This window comes from Giraffa tippelskirchi, chromosome 11, assembly GCF_054371585.1.
Source record: "Giraffa tippelskirchi isolate mGirTip1 chromosome 11, T2T-mGirTip1v1.2.pri, whole genome shotgun sequence".
Lineage (NCBI taxonomy): Eukaryota > Metazoa > Chordata > Mammalia > Artiodactyla > Giraffidae > Giraffa > Giraffa tippelskirchi.
Genome location: NC_137285.1, coordinates 85421911 through 85438598, shown reverse-complemented (window position 1 = coordinate 85438598; position 16688 = coordinate 85421911). Strand labels below are relative to the sequence as shown.

Below are 16688 nucleotides of genomic sequence, written 5' to 3'. Positions count from 1 at the left end.
GACTTCTCGTGAGCATGCTCTTTCATGGTGTCAGTCTTTTGTCCTCAGGTTAGTTCTTCCTTACATGTTATCAGTGCTTTTTGATTTTTTAACTGAGTATTTAATTTCATTCTCCAAGGTCTCTGTCAAGCAAGAAGAAGAGAAATTTGAATGTGGATTTAAAGCAAAGCTTTGTGTTACTTTTAATTAGGAAATCTCTATATTCACTCAGGGTAATTTTCCAAACTTTCTGTCTGGAGTGTGTTCCACACACCCTGCCTGGAGTTTACTCAGTTGTGTAACTTAGTTTTATCCATGATGTCATGCCAGAGCCCATAAGATTATACCGACTCCAAGTACTATCCACCCACCCAATCCCAGTCCTCTCTGTCCTCACACAGCCCAAGAGACAGTTTACAATCAAACATCATCAGAAACTTTCAGTAGCAGTCTCTCTCTCTCCCACAGTCTAAAGTGGCATTATAAGTTCCTCCTCTGCTTCCCACTCTCTGTTTCTCATCTTTTTTTCTCTTTTTTCCTGTTTCATCCATTTGTTCTCTTTAATGTTTTTCAGTGCAGTAATTCTCCATATAAGCATTGCTTTTTGCTACATCCTACACATCTTGATGTTTAATTTTCAGTAAGTTCAAAATGCTTTTTTAAAATTCAGATTTCTTCTTTAACCCATGTGTCATTTAGAAGCTTGTTTAATCTCTAAGTATTCTGTGATTTTACAGCTATCTTTCTGTCGTTGATTTCCAGCTTATTTCTTTGTGCTCTGAGAATGATTTCTATTCTTTCAAATTTGCTAAGATGTATTTTATGGCCCACAGTGTAGTCTGTGTTGGTAAATGTTCCATGTGAGCTTGAGAAGAATGTATAATCTGCTATTCTTGAATCAACAGCATTATATCCAGTTGGTTGGTAGTGCTGTTGACTTCAACTATAGTCTCACTGATTTTCTACCTGTTGGATCTGTTCATTTCTAATAGATGAGTGTTAAAGTCTTATGACAGTGGATTTAATCTATTTCTCCTTGAAGTTTTGTCAGTCTTTGCCTCACATATTTTGATGCTCTGCTCTTATGCTCTGCATACACATTAATGTATGTGTATGCTCTGCATACATAAGAAGAATTATTATTGTCTTTGATGGAGAAGGCAATGGCACCCCACTCCAGTCCTCTTGCCTGGAAAATCCCATGGACGGAGGAGCCTGGTAGGCTGCAGTCCATGGGGTCGCTAAGAGTCGGACACGACTGAGCAACTTCACTTTCACTTTTCCCTTTCATGCACTGGAGAAGGAAATGGCAACCCACTCCAGTGTTCTTGCCTGGGGAATCCCAGGGATGGGGGAGTCTGGTGGGCTGCCGTCTATGGGGTCGCACAGAGTTGGACACGACTGAAGTGACTTAGCAGCAGCAGCAGCAGCGTTGTCTTTGAAGAACTGACCTTTTAAGCATTATGTAATCCTCTCTCTTTATCCCCAGTAACTTTGTTGTTTTGAAATCTGATCTATCTGACATTAATATAGCTACCCCTGCTATCTCTTCTTCAGTGTTCACAGTTTATCTTTCTCTATGTCTTTGCTCTTAACATATATGTGTCTTTACATTTCAAGTTGGTTTCTCATAAAAAACATGTAGCTGAGTCTTGTTTTTTGGATTCACTGTGACCATGTCTGTGTTTTAATCAATGGATTTTGACCATTCACTCTCAAAGTGATGACTGATATAGTTGGATCAATATCTACCATATTTGCTGTTGTTTTCTACTTTTTGCCCTTGTTCTTTGTTCCTATTTTTTTCTTCCAATATTTTTCTGCCTTTTGTGATTTTAATTGGATACTTTATATGATTTCATTTTCTCTGTTTTCTTACCATATCAATTATACTTTTTAAAAACATTTAGAAACATTAATGGTTGCCGTAAGGTGGCATTATAAGTTCCTCCTCTGCTTCCCACTCTTTCCGTTTCTCATCTTTTTTTTCTCTTTTTTCCTATTTCATCCATTTGTACATTTACAAATTTGTACTTTTGAAATGTACATTTACAACTAATCCAAATCCTCTTTAGATAATGTTGCACTGTTTCACAGGTAGTGCAAATACTTTAGAATAACAAAATTCCTCTTGTCCTTGTACCATTGCTGTCATTTATTTCACTTATACATAAACACACATATATACATAAAGGAGGAGGAGACTTTATTTTTAGAGTTAATAGTTACCTTTAAATTTTGCATAAAAGTCTGTTCCCAAATGCATTAATGTAATTACAAAATGCATCTTGATACATTTGTATACATCAAATAGCTCTCCAGATTTTTTATTTTTTATTTTTTTACTTTTATTTTTATTTTTTTGGGGGGGGCTAAGATTTTTTAAAGACACATCCCTCCTAGGACTCTAATCTTAACTGCTGCTTTAAAGTTCATAGACTTCTTTGTCCATCTGTTTTCATGGAAGGTCATATTACCATTTTCTTGGAAATTTTCTTTGCCTCTTTGAACTGTTGTTTTCCTAGATCTTAAGTCTTGATTTTTGGGGGTTATTCCTTCATTTTAATTGGGCACATCCCTTAGTATCTTTCTGAAAAATGGGACAAATTTTTAGATATTAATAATTTTGAGACCTGGAGAAGGCAATGGCACTCCAGTTCTCTTGCCTGGAAAATCCCATGGACGGAGGAGCCTGGTAGGCTACAGTCCATGGGGTCGCGGAGTCGGGCACGACTGAGCAACTTCACTTTCACTTTTCACTTTCATGCATTGGAGAAGGAAATGGCAACCCACTCCAGTGTTCTTGCCTTGAGAATCCCAGGGATGGGGGAGCCTGGTGGGCTGCCGTCTATGGAGTCGCACAGAGTCGGACACAACTGAAGCATCTCAGCAGCAGTAGCAGCAATTTTGAGACCCTGTATGTTTGTAAATATTTTTATACTACCATGAATCTACATTGACACTTTGGATATAGAATCGGAGTTGGAATTCATTGTTACTCAGAATTTTAAAAGCACTGCACCTTTGTTTTATAACTTCCTGCGTTGTGGTTGTGAACTCATTGGTTTCTGATGATGTTTATTCGAACTGTTTTTAGATTTTTCATTTTTAATCATGGTTTTGTAATAGGGTATGATATATCTTGCAGATATTTTCTCATTTATTGTGCTTTGTATATGTTGTGTCATTTTAATATGGACACTTTTTTTGTTAGTTCTGGAAATTTTCATGAATTTTTTTTTTGGTAATTCCTCCCTTCGTTTTTCTTTCAGTACTTCTGTTAGTCAGATGTTGGGTTTCTTGATTAATCTCCTGATTCTCTTATCTTTTCTCATCTCTTTTCTTTTTTAGTTCACAACTCTTTTGTTTTATTCTTTCACTCATATCTCATTCACATTTTCTTTCTTATGCAGCAGCCATTCTCATAAGTTTAATATGTATATATTTGTCTTACAAAATTGATATTATTTTTCTATTCATGTCTTCAATTTACATAAATGACTTTGTGTTATTTCCCTATTTTGTGTTTTGTGGTTTTCACTCAGAATTATGTTTTAAGATCCACGTATTTGTCGTATTTACTTCATGCCTGCGACTTTGTGGTGTGCTTCGAATGCATTTATATTCACCAGTAAACACCTGGCTGTCCTCCTGTCCCTGATGGATCCTCTTTCATGTTTCCTTATGGACTTTTCTGTGAGGATATTTCTGAGATGTACAGCACCCAGAAGCTAGTTTTTAGGTCACACATTTATACCACTTAGAAATGTTGAGTGCAGCATTTCTCTTTAGAAAGGCTATACCCCTTTGTGAGTTCCTGTGTTTCCACATGCCTTCAACATATAGTGTTATTCACCTTTATAACTCTTGTCAACCAATATCTGATATATATAATGTGACATCTCAATATTTTAATTTGCTTTTTTCTTAATTATTGATGAGTTTGAAAAACTCTTTATATGCTTGTTACCCTTTTGACTTCCCTCTTGTGATCCCTTCACATCCTTCATCTGTATTTTTATCTGTTTGTTTTTCTGTCTCTCCATTTTGTAGGAGTTCCTTATATAGGTAAATGTGAAACCTTTGGCTCCTATGAGTCTGACCACATGGTGCTGGCAGTGTAGGATAATTGGAATGGGGAAGATACGGTGAATCATATGGTACAGCAGTGCAGAAAGGAGCCCTTTTGAAATGTCTGTATTTCAGCAGATTGAGGAGGAGGGACATGGAGGGGAGTGGTTGGGTGCCGTCACCTGCAGTTGGAAAACTGCTGTGAAAGCTGTATTAAGGGTCTCAACAACCTGAGTTTCTGGATACCAAGAATCTCTTGGGTCTAAGGAATATCCAAGCAGCTGTTCCTTCTGAGACTTAGAAATGATGTCACCCTAGGTCACTCTTCTGAGCAGTGAGGAAATCCCACTATCAGAGGAGGAAGTCGAGCCAAGATTGGTAGTCAGGGCTGTATCTTGTCCTCTCGATGCCTAGCACTGTGCCAGTTTATAAGAATTACGAATTTGTAAAATAGAAATATATCTATTGGTATTTATTATTACTCTTCACATGACTATTTCTGCTACTGTGCACTCACTTAAAAGGATTTTAAAAATATATGTTTAGTGCTTATTCAGCTAATGGTTATACTAACATGGTGACATAAATAGTCGCATGGAAAATTTTGCAATATCCTGTGTGGCAATTATAACCTTGAAGTTGTCTTAAAAATTGGAAGCGTGAATTCTAAATGTATGCTTCATTAAAAGAAAAAGAAATATAGAAAATATTTTTTCGTTGCCTCTACTTAAAAACAGTTGATCATGATAATGTTAAGATAAAGGTTGCTAAAATAGTTGTTTAAACAAAGCTTTGCAGTTGTCTTTTATAGAGAAAAAACAATTGGATAAAGCTTGAAATATTTCTGTTTGTGATTTTCTAGGTGTTGTGGTAGAGTCTGTCCACCTTTGGTACCCTCTTGTGGTCAATAGAAGGTGTTGATTTGGCCTTGTATTTAACATTTGCATATAATTTGTGATAGACCTATAGTTTATATGAGTATTTGACTTATTTTTTGCCTATTTGTTTGTTATATATCACAACCTTAAGACTGGGAGTTTTCTTCCCCTTCCTTAGCTCAGGGTATATGACGAAAGTACAGCATAACCTCAGTTGCTAATCTTAGATGCTAAATAATAATGTGATCATGTGCTCAGAGTAAATACAGTGTAGCTTGGAACACAAATTGATTATAGACTTTGAACTTACCTTACACATTTGCCATTATAATTGGGTTTGGGGATTAACTTGCCATTTTTGATGGCATTTTTTTAAGATTCTATAATATACACATATAAGCATATCACACATATATATATGACTTCATTGTACATGATTACGTGGTTCAGATGCACTTATTGTGGATCTACAGAAAACGTCGTACCATTATAACATAGTCTCCATTTGTTTGAGTCATGTTACGACGATGAGAAGACAGTAATCACATACAGCGTTTTGCGTAAAGATTCATGCATTATTTTCCCTTCCTTCTGCAGCACTGGTTTTGGAGAAAATTCTTAGCTTGGTATCCACAAGTACACAATAGACAATCGATAGCTGTGTGGTATTAAGTTACTAAAACCAAATAGGACCTGACTTACACGAGAGTAAATCATGGCTTCTGAGGGGAGGTGTGAATCACAAGAAGTGCGCTTTTTTTCAAGAACATGGTTCCCTAGATTATAGTTGTCCTTCATGTGCCCTGCTCTTCCAGCTCCGCTCTTTCATTTTATACTAGAACTGAATGTGTTTGTGTTATCTGCATCACTGGAGCCTTTGAGTAGATCTCTTTTGTTGGCCTGGTGGTGTGAAGGGCCAGGGTTTGATCAGGAGTCCAGGGTGTTCTTCTGGGAATGATTTTTGTATTGCTAGGAATGCTGGTATGTTGGCACTGAGTTCACATTTCCAAAAATGCCAGCAAACACTGAAAAACAAAGATGCAAGTGTAGCTACCACAGCTGTGCCCCCTTCTCCCCCACCTAGTTTCCTCTACACACAGGGAGGGATTTTAAGCCCCTGTTGTATGATGAGAGAGTGCGTCAGTTCCCCGTGCTCGTCTCTAAGGCGGCTGGCGCCCCCCACCCCCTGCAGTGCTCATGTGTCACAGGGATTGGGTTGAGGCCGTTTGTAGTTTGTGCAGAATCGCCGCCTGGTATCATGGATATCGGTTTTTTGATCAGATGGAATGTGTGTGAGTGACTGTAATGCTCACTGTTACAAGAGGAATAATTTTGTGTGTTCATTAAATATTTATTGAGCACTCTCTCAAAATTTTAATTTTGAGAAGCATAGGATATATATAGGATGTAAATTTAGCATATACATTTCCCTGCTGCATTGTAGGGCTTGAACACCGTAAGAGACCCATACATAAAATTAGATGAACAGTTACAAAGCAGAGGAAACTGTTGAAGCGGACTTGTGAATGAGGTCTGTTTCAGCTCGATGCTAAGAGTAGCTCTAACTTGAAGCTGTGGCTATTAGAAGAAATAAGCATTTATATTTATAGTCTGTAGAGAAAAAAGAACAGGCGCTCAGGATAGCTAATGAGAGAGGCTTTTGTAAAGATTGCTTGAGCAGGTCAGCTGTGAGCATAAAATGCCAGATTAAGGAGCAGACAATGGAATGTTCACTCAGGTATCTGTTTCAACAGTGGAGGGACGAGCGCCTCCTGTCCTGAACCGTGGGCTCTTTGCTTCCTTTTGGCTCCTCTCCTCCACATTTTGTTGTGCGAGTTCCTCCATGGACCTTGTTTGAATAGGAATGCCCCTTGGCATTTTCCAATTGTGTTTCGCCTGGTAGAGCCACATTTTCTCCTTAAATGATAAAAATCCTGTGAATATGTTACTCCCCGGCTTTATTTACGGGTATAATACAGCAATGCACAGACATTCCAGTACTTCTTCAAAGGTCTAGAATGTTTACAGCAGAACCCTGCTTGTTCTTTTCATTCAGTGCAACTTTACCAGTTAAGTTTCTAAAGTTCCATCCATGCAACTAGATCATGATGGGTTCCTGGAAATATGATTGAGTGGATAAATGTTTAGAGTGCTACTGGATCAGAACAGAATACCTTCATCTGTTAGTCTGGATCTGACAACCTGAGCTGTGAGACAGACAGACCAGAGGCCTGCTTGTCTTCTCCTCTCTTCCCCACTCCCCCCTAGAGTCTCCCCTCCTCTCCTCATCCATCCATTCACCCGTTGTTTTTAATTAATCGCCTCCAAATATTTACTGATTCAAATAAATGAAGAGCATTATCCATAATAATCATAGAGCTTGTTAAAAAGAGCTGTCTGAATCTCTATATGAGGGAACTAGGAATCTACATTTTGAGTAGCCTTTAAAATACTTAACTCTGATTAATGTGGTCCAGACATTGCACATCCAGAAACACTGAGATAAAAGGAAGGAATAGTACTTCTTTGGCCAGTGAAATTTATGACTGTGGTCATGTAGTATTTATTTCATATGGACTCATAAATGGAAAAAACATACCTGGTGGATAACATATTTATAGTTGGAGAAGATCATATGTCTAGGCATGCCCTGTTCTCTTTAGAACTATATTCTATTTGCATTTCTGTAGAAGTATGCCTTAGGGGAAAGGTATTCTCTTCCAGCAAAGGGCTAGCCTGGTTACAGCTGAACCCATAAAACAGTGTTATTTTAGACATGGCAAAGGTCAGCTATTAAGTTATGTTGAGTGTATGATACAGATTATTCTAATCCTTTTGATTTGACTTTGAACCGGTCTAATTATTTCACACCACCAGTTTGTGAAGATTTATTTTCCTATTTATCAAGAATGTGCTGTTTGAACAGCTCAGCCAGTGTGAAACTGTCAAACTAAGCCCGTGAAAAGCCACTATACTTCAAACTCCTAATTTCCTCCAGTGGACTTTTTGTTTATAACAGCCCCTCCCTATTTCCCCTTCTCTTATTTAGTCACTAAGTCGTGTCTACCTCTTTTGCGACCCCATGGACTGTAGCCCACCAGGCTCCTCCGTCCATGGGATTTTCCAGGCAAGAGTACTGGAGTAGGGTACCATTGCCTTCTCCGTTTGTTTATAATAGCCCCTCCCTATTTCCCCTTCTCTTGTTTAGTCACTAAGTCTTGTCCACCTCTTTTGCGACCCCATGGACTGTAGCCCACCAGGCTCCTCTCTCCATGGGATTCCTCTGCGTGGGTTGTCATCTCCTTCTCCAGGGGATCTTCCCAACCCAGGGATTATCAAATCTGTGTCTCCTGCATTGGCAGGTGGATTCTTCACCACTGAGCCACCTGGAAAGCCCATAAAAATTTCTTCTACTTAAAAAAAAAGGACAATGACTTGTTTGAAACATCAGGCATCTTTTTCTGTGACTTGCGAAATATTATGGTTCCTTGCAAAGAGTTTGTGAGTGGTCTCTAAACTGTATGTTAACTCATCTGAATCACCAAAAAAGCCTAAAAGAGTCATTTTTCTCTTGGCTATGTCCCAGACTTCTAGGTCAGAATTTCTTGAGCATCAGTTATAGAGTGCTCAGAGGGATTCTACTGTAGGCCGCCTGCCCCTCCATACTGTGGTTCTGTGAACTTCTTTGAGAGCAGAATACATACTCACATGATTTTGTTTCCTATCCTTCTTCCTACTTCATCAAGTTTTCCACATAGTGGAAGCTCACTGAATCTTTATTAAATAATTTTATCGGATGCTTGATGGGAATGATGGAAATCAAGATTATCTTGACTCTCTGATGTGACTGTTTTGTTGTTTTTGTGATCTCCTAGGATGGAAAGAAGAAATTTGACAAAGAGAGTGAAAAATACTATTCTATTCTGGACAAGCATTTAAATTTGTCTGCAAAGAAAAAGGAATCTCATTTGCAAGAGGTAAGTTTTTCCAATTGAAATGTGAAAAGAGCATTAGCATTGTCATGTGAAGTCTAGATTTCCAAAAGTAGACATTATCTCAGAATCTGCTCCTGCTTAATAAAATAGTGATGATAAAAATGTTTAAGCTGATTGAGCATTTACTGTGGATAGACAGGCACGGTGCTGAACACTTTCGTGCTTTGTGACATTTAAAATTAACAGTTCCAAGAGAAAGATTAGTATTTCCTTCAATAATGAAGAAGAGTGAAGCAAGGCTATTTCTTTTTTCTTCCTGTTGGGCATATTTTAAATAACTGCTGCTGCTGTTTAGTCACTAAGTCATGCCCTACTCCGATGTGACCCTAATGGACTGTAGCCCACCAGGCTCCTCTGTCCATGAGATTTCCCAGGCAAGAATCTTGCTGTGGGTTGTCATTTCCTTCTCTGGGGGGGGTCTTCCCAATCCAGGGATTGAACCTGCGTCTCCTGCTTGGGAGGGAGATCCTTTATCACTTAGCCACCTAGGAAACCGTTCTAAATAGCAAGACCTACCAAATTCATGGTGTAACATTTATATTAAGTTAAAAATAACTGTCGTCAATTGTTACATCAGCATTAAGGGAGAGAAGATATACAGTTACATGTTTTGAAATCTTCATTATGTTTTGTCAATTTAAACAAGTCAACAGAAATATTTTACTAATGTGGACAGTGTTCTCATACAAGGAATGCATGTATTCCTTTTTTTTCTGAAAATTTGCTCTTCTCATTGGTAGTATTTTAACTATAGTTAGCCAGATAGAAAATTCTTTTACTGACGAGTGTTGCAATTTGAGCTCTACTGGTAGCATATTTTGTTTGTTTGTTTTTGTAACTGGCTCTGTTGTCTTTCACCATCCATACTTCCCCGGCGTACAGGGGTGTGTCTCAGAGCTGAACCGGGAGCCACTGAGCTGGTTCCCCTGCGGCCATCACTGCCCCAGGGAATCTTGCCTGGTGCTGAGCCTCCTTCAGTGTCTTCTTCGTCTCTTCTCTGTATTTCTGGGGATTGCATCGGTGAACTCTCTTAAATGTCTCATTGTGATCCTCTAGCAAAGTCACCTTCCCTCCTGAACTGTTGTTCAGGTTCGGCTTGGTCCTCTGCCCTGCTTACTCCTGTTCTTATTTCTCTGACCTTCGTGTTCAGCCACGAGGCATGCTTTCTGAGTTCACGTGCAGTGGAACTGCAGTCAAAAAGGCATAGAAGATTACTTCTGATTCCTTTTTACTGTATTTTTATGTTCCCCTAGAGGGAATTGAATTTCCTCACTTAAAATGTTGAACGTTGGAAAGATTTGTGTTTCACTATAATGAATAACTTGTTATTAATACCTGCTATTAAAATAGGATAATTTAATAGACAGTTGGGTGCCTATGGAAAGATTTGGGGGCTAATGTGAAGTGGAGAAAAATCTGTTATTAAGAGAAATTATATTTTTAATTTTCATGGACATTTTTAATCTTATAATGTACTATGTTGTTCTTTAACATTGTGTTCACATATTCTAAACTTCTTAAATGCATGTCTATTTAAACTTTTACCCATTGCCTTAGAATAAGCCTGAGAGAGAATGCAGTATGCAGATGAAGTCATCTGTAGAAAAGGCTCCCCCAGTTGTCACCATCAAGTACCAGAGACCAAGGCCAAGGCACGTTCTAAAAATCGACTGCCTCAAAATCAAGGGTAATGCATAGAGTCTCTAAAGAGTTATCAGATTCCTGGTGACAATGAGGGCCTGCCCTTAGCTGGCTGGCTCTCTTCACCCCTGTGGGCCGCAGCACACCAGGCTCCCCTGGCCTTCACCATCTCCCAGAGCTCCCTCAGACTCAGGTCCGTTGAGTCGCTGGTGCTGTCTAACCATCTCATCCTCTGCCACTCCCTTCTCCTTTTCCTCTCAGTCTTCCCCAGCATCAGAAACTTTTCTAGTGAGTCGGCTCTTCTTACCAGATGGCCAAAGCATTGGAGCTTCAGCCTCAGCATCAGTCCTTCCAGTGAATATTCAGGACTGAGTTCCTTTAGGGATTGCTTGGTTTGATTTCCTAACTCTGTCATAATTGTAAAGTCCTCTAGAGGTTATGCTTTAATTTTCCCTGACAGTGTAGCTCAATATTTAATACTTGTTAGTGACTCGTAATCCCTTGGGATATGATGGACCAGAATATTCATTCTGGTTTTATATTTAGTTGGATGCGAGAAAAAACCTGTAACATGGTTGGTAGCATCCTCCATTTGCCCCAACACACACACACACACACACACACAGTTTTTTCCAGGAGGCACAGCCCATGATAGAATATGACACAAATACACATACAACACAAATATTGTGTAAAGCAACTCCTCAGAGCATATAGTGTAGAAAAGGAAAAATGTAGGTTGTTTTTTACTTTTTCCTCGGTTTTTCCAGGAGTCAAACCTGTTACGGGGAGATGCTGCTACGCACATGTTTAATTCTGTAGCATGACATTAAAATCATCTGTTCCCTTCCAGAGCAGCTCTGGTCCTTCTGTTGGCACCAAGCCTATTAAATTGTTCTCAGAAAGACCCTTCTGTGTCTTCTCACTGACATAACTGACTCTTGTTCATTTTGCTCATGGAACGTGAGTGACTAACCATTACCAGGACTGAATTAGGGGTCAGCATGTGTTGGTAAAGCTCCAAGGCCATCTATTAGATGGACCATTGGAGTACACAGAATTGGAAACAGACTTGTCAAAATTATGGGCTTTACAGTAGACAAAAAGAAGTAATATTTGAAATGTGAATAGATAATTTCTTTCTAAGCATAAACTATGAGGAAGAGATCATGAAGGAAATGTAAAAAGACCAAAATGCATAAAAGTAATCTGTCTCTTTGAAAAGACCTTAAATCAAATTAAAAGATGAACTATTATATAACATGACACAGGATAACCATCTCCTATATATAAGATGTTTTTTGAAATCAGTGTGGAAAAGATAAAGTAAGTTTTAGTGGAAAAAATGGAGTAAGAATATGAAAGCACATTTCATCAAAGAAGAAATATAAACCATAATAAATATTGTAAGTTTCTATATCATATATTTTAAAAGTATAATTTAATAATAGTAGCAGCATGTTAATTTATTAAAAGATAATGTCTATTGTTAGTGAAGTTCTGGGAAACAAAGCAGACTTTGGCTTTTCTGGTGGGAATATGAAATCATTCAAAAACTTTTGAGGTATATTTGACCATATTTCAATCAGCCTTATATGTGCAAGAGAGTTGAAATGATTTCTGTTGATAGGAATTTGACCAGAAGAAATGATCAGAAATGAGTATAAAAATAAATTGTGTACATGTGTTGCTCCAAAAGTTATTCACAATAAAAATTTTATAAACATCCAAAATAGCACAAAAGAATGATTGGGATAAATACACAAATAGACCTTGGCCAAAAACAGAATTGATATGACTATGAAAGTTTTATTTGGAAAATCATTTGAAGACATTTGGAAATATTTGTTAGCCTAAGTGTGGGATAACAGGATTTAAATCAGAATATATGCTGTTATTCATGTCTTTTAAAGTAAGTTTTTGTGTGCATGTTGCCCATCAAAATATTGATAGTGAGGCTGCAGTTAATTTATTGTTTTTACATTTCCCTGTTATAATAATGAACAATGAATAAACATATAGTAATGAGTATGTATCAATTTTATAGTTCGGAGAATAGTATCGGGGTTCCTTTTAGAAGCCAAGAGTTTGGGTTTCTCTTAAAATCTCTAACTAGATATGCTTTCAGCAGGTCCTCCTCTCCCACCTCCTGAGTGAAGGGAACCCCTCAGTTTCTACTTGCCACATTCTTACCCTTCTCTGTGTCCCCAGTGGGCCTGCTGCTTTCATACTGTCTGTAACATCTCAGGGAGTGTTTCCCACCACATTTCCCATCCTGACACCTTTGCACTGTCCACTGTCTGGTTACTATGACACCACAGTGACATGTGGAATCTCACCCATTTTCTCCCATTTGACCCTGCTTCTCACTTCTTTAATTATGTTACTGCTGGTGTTATTAAAATTATCTTCGACATTTTCCTCCTATGCTTCTCACACCCACGTCCTCAAGCTTCTCTTACTAGGATATACCAACCGCCTTTACCCGTATCTAACAAGAGGTCTCCTTATATCCAGGTGCACCCAGCTTCACCGCTGAATCAATACTTTCTACACTGCCTTCTCGCTAATCTGACCTTCTTGAAGTCCAGCTCTGATCCTGACCACACCTTCCTCCAGTTCTTGCCTGGTTTATAAGATGACGTGTGTCCTCATTCTCTCTGTGCTGGCTCAGCTCTCACTTCTGCCAATTTCAAATAAACCCTTTTGCTCCATCTACCAGGGCATAACTTCCCTTGACTTTAGTCCCTCACTCAAACTCTTCTCCTTTTATGTCCACCTTCTCGGAACCTCTCCATTCCTCAGCACCCAGCTTAAATCCTTTTTCCTCTGGGAATAAATCAACAGCTATCACCTGAGTGATAGTTTTTTTCATTTACCTTTTTTCCTCTGTTTTGAATTGAGACAGCTTAGGGTGTCTGAGGAAGAATTTAGGTATCTGCTGTCTGCTGAACTGTGTGGTTTTCTTATGTAATTAACTCGTTTCTTACTAGGATGACTTTGCCATGTAAACAACAGCTACTTAAGCAATCTGTTGTTCTGGAGTAATTACTATTCCCTTTCAGTTGTAAAAGTTTGGACTATAAATTACATAGTTATCTTATTTCTCCAGTACAAAATACTTGACCACAGTTGTTAATGAGTATATAGCAACTGATACACGCTATGAGCTCAAGGACTAAAGGAATTCATCGGAGGTAAAAGAATGTCTTTCTAAATCTGGTACTGAAGAAAAGAATTAAGCTATTGTATCCTTTTAGTACTGTGCATTCTAGATGACCTTTCAAAGCAGATTGGTATATTAAATTTAGTTGTTGACATCTTAGGGAAACCAGGCACAAGCGTCTAAGAATCATCTCCCGGGGAGACACACAGGGCTTTAATTCCCTCAGCAACGACTCATGACAACACACGTGAAATGGTATCTACTAGAACCTCGTAGACTGAGAACCGACGGTTTTTACTGGAGGCTGGTCACGTAGACACCTTCTGCTTGTCATGTACGCAAATTCCAGGCTCCCAGATAGAAAGCAGGGGTTCAAACAGCCCACAATGCTTGCACAGTTTTAGCATTAGTGAACTACTTTCATCCGTTAGGCAGGTGGTGTCTCACTGTTCACACTGCTGCACACTGTTCGTGGAACCCTTGGTAGGCAAGGCGCAAGCAGCGAAATGGGAAGACGATTGAAGGAGCCGCGGACACATTTCTTCCCTCGCGCCTGGCGCAGCAGCCAGAGCAGCAGGCAGGCCGTCTTCTCTCCTCTGCGTTGACCCAGGTGGCAGCCGTGGCTCAGCCTCACCACCGTAGTGCAACCGTAAGGCGGCCCCAGGGGCTTTTTCAGGTGGAGCTCACAGATGCTTCCGGAACACAAGCAGCCCATGGCCACGCGAGTGCCTTGTGATGGGCACGCGCCTGCGCTGTAAGAGCTCTCAGCTGTTAACACAATCGGGATTTACAAGCGTGGGGTGAGAGCCAGAGGACCAGGGGGTGGCAGGGGGGAGCTGACCACACCCTCTTGCTCATTCGCTCCTTCCTGTCAGGTGGGAACCCTCCTAAAATCCACATTCCCCTAGTGTCGGAGCACGAGTCATTGCTTAGAACCTCTGCCTTGGGGAACTCTGCTACCAGTATTAGCTCTTTAGTCGAAGCAGGCCTTTCAATGGCTAGCATGCCTGCTCTGCGAACTCTTTTATGCACAGCTTTTGTTAACCAGAAATAATGATTTTAGGCTCTAACAGTGTTTCAAGCGTTCAGGTTTGTTCCTGTGTGCAAGTTGACGCAAAGATCATCTTTTAAAGTAAACAGAAGCTTCAGAAATAACTTGTTGGATAGACAGTTATCCCTGAGACTGAAAATATTTTTGCATCTTTTACACCCCGTGGTGTACTGGAGCTTTTTCTTGGAGGGCCAGTTTTCTCATCTCTTTCTCGTTGCTGGTTCAGTGATGTTGTATATGTGCTTTGGCACTGGTTATTTTGGGAATATTTATACCACAAAGACCAGCAAATAGTGTAAATCGCGATCTCCCCCCACCCCCAAGAGAGCCAATTGTTAAACTTTATTAGCATACCACCACCTATATCCCCTTACCATTTATTCTATAAATAGTGTGTTCCTCTAAGTGGTAGGAAGAAAATGTATATAATTTGTGTAAAATACTAACTTAGGGTCCTGAAAAGCTACTGGTCCAAATTTCTCACTTGATTTATATATTCTTCTGATGTATTGTGGCTTCCTTCTGTGGCTCAGATGGTAAAGAATCTGCCTGCAATGCAGATGACCTGGGTTCGATCCCTGGATCAGGAAGATCCCCTGGAGAAGGCAATGGCAGCCCACTCCAGTACTCTTGCCTAGAAAATCCCATGGATGGAGAAGCCTGGTAGGGTGTAGTCCACGAGGTCACTAAGAGTCGGACACGACTGAGCGACTTCACTTTCACTTTTCACGCATTGGAGAAGGAAATGGCAACCCACTCCAGGGTTCTTGCCTGGAGAATCCCAGGGACGAGGGAGCCTGGTGCGCTGCCGTCTATGGGGTCGCACAGAGTCGGACACGACTGAAGCGACTTAGCAGCAGCAGTGAACTACTTATTGGGTTATTTTTAATTATGTAAGTATTTTTAAAAGTCCTTCTTTCAAATGAAGTTATAAGATGCTATGCTGTCAAAGCCAGAAAACCTAATTTTATCTTTCTTTAAGCTTTTGTTTGTTAAATTATCAGTGTAAAATGGCTCCAAAGCAATGTCCTATTCCCAGATTGTTACTGGCAGATACTTAGTATTCTGAAGAGGCCATTCTACTCATCTTCCTTTACTAATCTCAGCTGGCGGTGAGGAGTAGTGTAGCTGGGTAATGAAAGTGAGGTAAAATCATGCCTTTTTACTGAACCAGTCAGTTCTAAAGACAGCATGCGAGGACGATGATGAGCGTAGAAGAGGGGAGAGAATGTGCACAGCGCTGTTGCAGCATGAGGCATTGCTTAGAACCTCCGCTTTGGGAACTCTGCTACCAGTGTTATCTCTGTAATGTGCGTGCTTAGTCGCTCAGTCATGTCCGACTGTTTGCGACCTCGTGGACTGCAGCCCACCAGGCTTCTCTGTCCATGGGGATTTTTCAGGCAAGAATACTGGAGGGGGTTGCCATGTCCTCCTCCAAGGGATCTTCCCAACCCAGGGGTCGAACCCAGGTCTCCCACATTGCAGGTGGATTCTTTACTGTCCGAACCACCGGGAAAGCCTGCTGTTGAATATTCTGAAATGATTCTTCCTCAATGAAATCGAGACATTATGCAGTTTTCAGGGCTTCCCTCATTGCTCAGGTGGCAAAGAATCTGCCTGCAATGCAGGAGACCTGGGTTCAATCCCTGGGTCAGGAAGATCCCCTGGAGAAGGAAATGGCAACCCACTCCAGCATTCTTGCCTAGAGAATCCCATGGACAGAGGAGCCTGGCAGGCTACAGTCCATGGGGTTGCAAGAGTTGGACACAACTTAGTGACTAAACCACCACATGTAGTTTTTAGGATCTTTTATAGTGTTATTCCAGCCTTGCCTCTGCCTCCTTCCCTCCACTTACTCTGAAGGCAGACTCTGTCAGACTCTTTCATGCCTCATTATGTTTTCTTGG

The 16688-nt window shown here is 40.0% G+C and overlaps 1 protein-coding gene across 7 annotated transcripts in view; it reads left to right on the top strand.

The window, feature by feature from the left end:
* The window catches only part of ARHGAP42 (Rho GTPase activating protein 42), a 343088-nt gene that overhangs the window by 239610 nt on the left and 86790 nt on the right, over positions 1-16688 (top strand). For all 7 annotated transcript variants that reach the window (XM_081545986.1, XM_081545985.1, XM_081545990.1 and 4 more), the window contains one exon: positions 8804-8905. In XM_081545986.1, the coding sequence (XP_081402112.1) occupies positions 8804-8905 (102 nt within the window). The remainder of the gene's footprint in view (positions 1-8803; positions 8906-16688) is intronic.